This window comes from Paramormyrops kingsleyae, chromosome 25 (assembly GCF_048594095.1).
Source record: "Paramormyrops kingsleyae isolate MSU_618 chromosome 25, PKINGS_0.4, whole genome shotgun sequence".
NCBI classification, from domain to species: Eukaryota; Metazoa; Chordata; class Actinopteri; order Osteoglossiformes; family Mormyridae; genus Paramormyrops; species Paramormyrops kingsleyae.
In genome coordinates this window covers 31,977,048-31,984,493 of record NC_132821.1, presented here as the reverse complement: position 1 = coordinate 31,984,493, position 7,446 = coordinate 31,977,048, and the positions used below count along the sequence as shown (strand labels likewise).

General features: G+C 39.0%; 1 protein-coding gene across 2 annotated transcripts in view; it reads left to right on the top strand.

Annotated features, from left to right (window-relative positions):
• The first annotated feature begins 1,058 nt into the window (after positions 1-1,058).
• Positions 1,059-7,446, top strand: part of chrna8 (cholinergic receptor, nicotinic, alpha 8) — a 68,125-nt gene continuing 61,737 nt past the window's right edge. The window contains exon 1 of one of the 2 annotated variants that reach the window (XM_023812418.2): positions 1,059-1,206. In XM_023812418.2, coding sequence (XP_023668186.1) covers positions 1,137-1,206 — 70 coding nt within the window. In that variant the 5' untranslated portion in view covers positions 1,059-1,136. The remainder of the gene's footprint in view (positions 1,207-7,446) is intronic. The other variant, XM_023812419.1, reaches the window with a different exon arrangement.

The following is a 7,446-nucleotide window of genomic DNA, read 5'->3' as shown; positions in this document are numbered from 1 at the left end:
GCTAGAAAAATTGATTCTTAAAAATATTTATTTTGTTGTTTTATCACAAAGTTATTTTATGAGGCTTCTCTCGCCATATCATGATGCCAATTAAGAACATTTGAAGTGTAATAAACGTAATACTCCAGTGTCCTATTTAGAATAATCTCGAAGTAGGTTGCAAACAGAATCATACAATTAGAATAATTGTAGACCAGCCATCTAACAAAGGAACGGGATAAATTACGGACGTGTTATAGATGGTAATATTTTTACATCCAGCTGTCGTTGTATGACTGGCATCCTCAGGAAAGATAGGCTACCAATTGTGTTTGGATCCCCACAGATTTTTCCTATACGCTCCTCGCTTCGGGGGTTTCCTAACTTTATGTATATATGAAGCCCTTTGGGGCATCTATGTTCAATTTGTAAATTGAATTGATTTTTTTTTTCTTTTGGGTGGTGGGTATAGACTTATGGATCAGTTTGTCTACATGACACAATTCCCACCTACAATAGATGCCCTTTGCTCTGAACTGATGAAGTACTAGTCAGGTTAATACGAGTAAGCCAACCACAACAAACACTCAATCGCTTGGGTACAGAATAATAGACTCGCGGCGCATGTCGGGTGGAGACCGGGAGACTAGTTATGCCTTTTTTGTATTTCTCGAGTAGGCTATTAATTTAAAATGTGGCTAACTAGTAATCGTTTTTGCACCATGATAATATTTTCGTCATTAACGTTTCAGTATAACCTAGTAATTCATCCCCAGGCTTTGCCCATAGCAGAGTACGCCCTTATTGTAGCCGCTATATCTATACGTGTGTCAAAGCAGGTGACATAAGACACACTTTGTAAAATATATATAAATCGATCGATACTGGCAGTCGTCAAGAAAAGTTTTACTGTTTGTCAGCTCTGCGGACATGTAAGTGATTTTACGCATCATTGCGTGTGAACTGCCACAGTAAGTGTGCGTAAGGATGCAAATGAGGAAAAGGAGAGAAGCAGGGAGGTAGAGAGAGAGAGAGAGAGAGAGAGAGAGAGGGATCGCGCGCGCCAGTTCCATCCCTTCGCCGCGTGCTGACACCCAGGTCTCGTTCCACAGATCGGAATTTACTCACGTCGTATTAAAGGATATCACTTTGGGAAAATGCCGGCCGGTAAATTGCTTGGATTTGCTTATATCGGCGTGCACTTGTGGACCTCGTTCCTATTCAGAGGTAGGCAGTTTGGATTCCGATGGGGCCATCTAAATAGATAACGGGGACCAAAGATGCTCAACCAGAAGTAACCCGAACGACAAATACCGATGTATTCCAAACACCTGCTTTTACATATACTGATTGTCCTGCTTATATGAGATCAGATGCAATAACGAACTTATATTTGCATACTGCCAACAATAGTGATGACACATTGATTATGCGAGTGTAAATGTAAAACCGCTTTCAATTATTACTTATAAACGAAACTTTGATTCTAGCGTCATGATTAACCAAAGTAATTGCAGTGATACTGTTTCCCTCCGTCGTTTATGTAATTTCTGATCTGTCGGAGGATATTACTTTTTGCCCGTCTGTGCGTAACTATCTACGAAATTCTGTAACATCTGACAAAACTTAATTTGAAATAAGGTTAAATAAGAAAGGGGTATTACTGTAACAAAAAATCGAATCAATTCCATCTCCTTTTATTTTTGCCCTATATTTAGTAAATCACAACTGAATTAAGGATGCCTTTACAATGTTCAGGTTTGCATCGTCTTAGTAAGAAGTCTTACTTGTAAATACATGGTCCTACTTATTTCGGAAATGCTTGCCATTGACATCGGAGGAAATTTACTTAAAATGTAATCAGCGCTGCCTCCCGATGGTCATAGATGTTCAAATTATATTTTAAATGATCTTTGCAAGTATCCAGAAATGAGTGGCTTAATTAAAATTTCAAAACCCTTCCTCCCTAGGAAATTAAGTCCCAAGCCGTGCGCCTATTTCTTAGAATAAGAGACAGTGACTGTTGTTGATGGTCTTCGTCTGTTCCTGTTTCACGTAGGTCTCTACAAATTGGTCTTAGAAGCTAATCAGAATCGCTGCATCTCTAAATAACAAGTGTTCTGCTGGTTTCCGAAATGTCAATTATATGGCGAAACACGTTCAGATGTTAATATACAAGTTTGCATATATACAGTGATTAAGTGTTTGCTCAATAAAACTGTGAGCAAATAAATGTGAAGGTCCGACTTGTTCTGATGACAACCTGTGGCTCTCACACATTCACACATTCACGCGGTCAGTAGTTTTAGTTATTAGTTAGCTATTTATTTAGTTCATTAGTTTAGTTATTGGTGATTTATGATAATTTATTTAGGCTGAGTTGTTTGATATTTGTAACAGATCATAGTGAGTATCAAGGAAGAATTTATTTTTTAATTTTTTTTATTATTTATGCAAAGAAGTCTTGTAATCCCACATATGGAATGGGCTTTTAATTTGCAGTTAACTCTATAAACCCTGTGGAATTGATGAGAGATTAAATCGGTTATGGAGTAAAATTGGTTCTCTAATTGAAATTCTGTAAAGAATCATCACATCATTCTGTAAAACCCATTGGCCACTAGGGGGCGACTCATAGATACAGTAATAGCATGGGGTAAGTCATCCCTGGTATTTGTCCAGGATCGTAATTTTAAATGAGACTTCTAGAAAGCTCGAAAGTGCTATACATCATACGCCATCTGGCAGAAATGCTTGTTTATTTTTGATAATGGGCTTAATCAGAGTTTCATTTCAGAGGTTATGTCATATCAACGACCTTGCTGTCGGCCATCTGAGAATGTAATTGTAGTTCCCTGTCCTTGCCTGCAGCAATCATAAAATAGTAAGGCACATATTTAAGTGAACATAAATGTAACCTTTCATTAAATGTACAATTTCCCAGAATCATTAGCAGGAATCCTCTGTTTTGCCAAGTGTTAATGCTTTGTGAATGATTGGTAGACATTACCCAGTACTACGCAAAGTGCTTGTCATTGACATTCAAGTCACCGTAAAGTATCCAGCTTTACTTTATCCACTCTCTCAGCTCCAGAAGAGATTCTTTTAAAAAACTTCTTTATTCATTTTATTTTATTAATTTAAACTTGCGTGTGCCATTTAGCTTTCGTAATGCATTGTGTTACCTGCGTGTTTTTTTCTCTGTTGCTTTCCGTTTGATGGGAAGTTCAGATATAGTGCCGTGATAGTTTGATGTTTGAGTTTTGAAATCCTGCATTAAGAAATGCCCTCACGACTAAGCCAAAATGATGCGTAAGTCATAAAGAAGAACTTATTATATGAATCTAAAATGTAATATATGACGATATGATATTTGATATTAATATATTTTATTCTGATATCAAAGTAATTCAAAGTTATCCTCTTTGGAGCAATGTCAGAGCTTGTAAAAGACACGATGCTGTGAAAAATATCCTGTGGTCTTGGAACAGAATTTGTCCTCTAATTTCGGCTGGTTTGATATATATATATATATATATATATATATATATATATATATATATATATATATATATATATATATATATATATATATATAAAATAAAAAATAAAAAATAATTCATGGTTTGAAATTCATATTTGCGTGTACCCAAATTTTGGGTGTACTCTTCCTTTTCTTCGCAAAAAATAAAAGATGGCAATCTGAGTAATTTTCTTACAAAAATCAAGGAACATTCTCCTCTTTGGAAAATGTGCAATGTGTGGTTTTCAGCAGAGGTTTGTAGTCGCTGACACAACCTGAACTTGAACCAAGAATTGGGGCAGATATGTCTAAGGAGATTTTTCATAAACGGAGGGATTCAGTGTTTCGAGGAATGAATATAGCACCAGCTTGAGTCACATCTTATATAAAACTGCCAGAACAAGCCAAATGCAAGACAGCACACTGTTGATTTCTCGAAGTAACCTCGACACGCCCTGTCTTGTAATTCGTAACACAAAGTCTGCAGTAATCTTCACCATCTAATCGGAAAATGGATTGTCTCCATCCTGCTTTCTCAACTAAGATCTCTGGGAAAGAGGAAAGAGATAGAGGGTCTATGCTCTTAATTAGCCGTCCGGACTCCCATGTTTTTATACCCAATCAGAACAATCCAATTAGCATGTGTAATTTAACAAACGCTTACTCTGTAGCTTTGGAGAAAAATGGGTTTTGAAGGTCAGGTGGTATTTTCATATACACATTAGGACATTTTGGGTCAGGTAGACGTGTATAGAGAGGAAGAAGGCCGATTCCTTGCTGGATTGTGCCTTTACTGGGGAAGGATTTGGCTCTTTGTCATGGGGGCAGCTGATATACATCTATAATAATCTACATTTCTGCTGTTATTGTACACTTGCCACAGCGTGAAATAGTTGAATCCAGCGACACAGCTTTGGGTTGAGCATGGGGGGGTTGAGGCTTCCGCCCATTTAAGGGGATCCAGAGGTTTGTATTGCCTGGTTTTGATTATTGGGGGGGGGGATGTTACAAGCCTCCCCATATTTTACACCCATGCTTGATTCTCCGGTGCAGCCTTATGGGGTGACGATCACTTCCTGAAAGTGTAGTTTTCAGACGATGAGCTGAATTGTTGGTTATATTTACCAGTGTGGTTAATAAGATTACAGTGAAGCGTATGTCATGATCATAGAGAGACAAGACATAGAATATCTAGGATGATGTGTTCCTTACCACAGTCCTATGGGCCGGCATCATAAGCATGGCTTCCTGTTATTATTATTTATTTATTTTATTTTTTTTGGGGGTGGGGGGGGGGTGGGGGTTATGGGAGTATTATCTCTCAAATGAAATCTCTTTACACGTATGACACTGAGATTTGAGAGTTGTATCTAAATGTTTTACTCCATTATGAAATTAAATTAGAATACTCATGGTTTAATTTGCCTAAACCGTAATACTTAAGGTTGGTACTGTGCTATTGCTTACAAAACCCTGCCTTTGTATATAGGAAATCTTCATTTAATCCTCTCAAACACATCTGAAGCGGATTTAGGAGGCAGAACTGGGTCATCCCATAATACAGTAATTTCCTTTTTTCCAGTTCAGTTGCCTTGGTTGTTGGGCTTTAGCCTGAGGGTAAATCCTGGCGATGTCAGTGTGTCTCTGTCTCACCAGCATCTGGCAGAGACAGGGCAGCCTAGAGAAACCACCTTTCCGTGACTGTCTTCAGAAGGTCGTGGGTTCGAATCCCAGGGGTGTTAGATCAATCATATTTTGTTTCAGCCCTTGAGCGAGGTAGCTGCTGCAAGGGAACCAGCTGACCCTATACTATAAACCCAAAGTTCCTCACTTTTACGTGTCTTTTAAGAAAAAGTTTTTTTTTTTGGGGGGGATGGGCAGTACAGGCAAATAGATAACCAGTGCCCGTTATCCTGCATTCTGTTGTGCTGAGCCAGCAGCATAGTGCATCTTTTCCATGTTTACTTGTCATTTGTAGAAAAATATGCTGTTTTTTATGCTGTTTTTCCTGCATCGAGCTCCATCCAAGCAGAAGTGAAAATCACAGGAATTTCACTGCTGAACATATCCCAGTTGCACTACTGCCTCATACCTCCAGGGGGCTTAAGTGAGTCCCACCCCGGCTCATCGTGAGTGCAGTTTGTGGATGGTCTCCTCATTCGGGTTTCCACCGGGTGCGCCGCGCTCCTCCTTCAGTCTAGAAGACACCTGCTGCACGAGAGAGGCTCCTAGCCTCTTTATCACCATTCACTGAATAGGTGTTTGCAAGATGGATAATATATATATAATGTTTCACAATAATTTGAGGATGCCTTGCTCGCTCGTTCTAGCAGTAACTTGACAATCTATCCATACCCCGTAATGTGCGGCATTAATTTATTTCTGGGTGCGGGTTCTCCTCTCTCCTTTCATTCTCAGTCCTAATTGAAAGTTGACGGCTTGCAGCGACGTCTTTCTCCGCTTCGCTGCTCGTCCCCGCTGCGCGCCTTTAGTCAGCCGGGCTGCCTTCCCGCGGCCTCCGCGGTGATTTGCTCAACTGTATTACATACACTTAAGCCAGTTCATACGTGAGAAACAGATTTTAATGTAAAGGTCAATTGTTAAGCTAATTAAGCCCATATTTTTTAGCTGTCAGAAGTACAGTGCGGTATGATAAATTCTCAGTTCGCTATTAGCATTTAAACTCTTAGGGACAGCTTTGCTGTAGGGCAAAATACTATCTGCAAAACAAAAAGCCCATGCGATGTAGGACTTCCTATTTACTAAATGGACGCTAAAGGATATGGATTTTTAATTGTGTAGTTTTTATTTTGAAAATGCACTAATTTCAAGCTCCTTACTAAAACTTTACTGACCCATAGACAATTTAAGTCCGATTAGCTTCAATTATGGTCAGTGTAAGAGGCAATTCAGGAAAATTAACATTCATTGAACAGCCTAAATTACATTTGCATTTAAAATACTTTTAGAGCCGTGGGAGGAAAACTTGCGCTATAAGCGAACAACTGCGCTTCTTTTGCAATGGTAATAAATCCTCATTCTGAATGGTTAGGCACAGTTTTTTTTTATCTCTAAAGTAAAAGGTGTGTAAAATAAAAATTATTTTAAGTGTGTTTTAAATACACCATAACACTGATCCCAATACCGAAAAATTCTCCATTATTGAACAATTATAGTATGTAAAACAGATTTTAATGAGTTGTTAAGTTTTTTATTTTTTACTGCTATTAATGACAATAGTTATTGGGTCTAAATTTAAGAGTGTGCACATGAAAATATGAAGATTATCCAAATGTGATGACGCTGTAATGCCCAACTTTGTACTTATATGGCACAGTAAAAGAATCAGTAGTCATTGGATAATCATTGGTTGGGTGTTTGTGACTGGGGAGGTCATACTCTACTTCGTAGGGTTTGCTGTGACACCCCCAAACCCATATTAGGATGTTATCAGAATTTCACCTTTAGTGGGACATACCGTTGTCTACAGGAGCCGTAATCTCGTTTTCCATTATCCGGTAAAGCTATAACTGCTGTTCGTAAGACAGGCGGAACGTCAGCTTTTAGGATAACGCTCGCTGCTCTGGTCCATTTTCTCCTGTTGTCTGTGTGTCTTTCACATGGTGGCTGTGATGTATCGCAATTGCCCATCTGTCCCCCATGTCGTGCCCCCCCCCCCCCCCCCCCCCGAGCAGTAATGGCGACATCTGCGTTTCCCCCATTCTGTGCGATTGCACGTGTTCTTCACTGGCAAGTCAAAATGTTGAGTAGTTGAGTAATTAATAAAATCACAGCGGTTCATTGCGTAGCTGAGCAGAATCACGTCGGTCCTCTAAACATTTACGAAAGTACCTGAAACAATCCCTCTTCTGTGTCATGTTTAGTAAACGTGTGAACGTCACAAAATCCAGGTTTAAATCCCGCAAGTTGCTGACAATAATTTA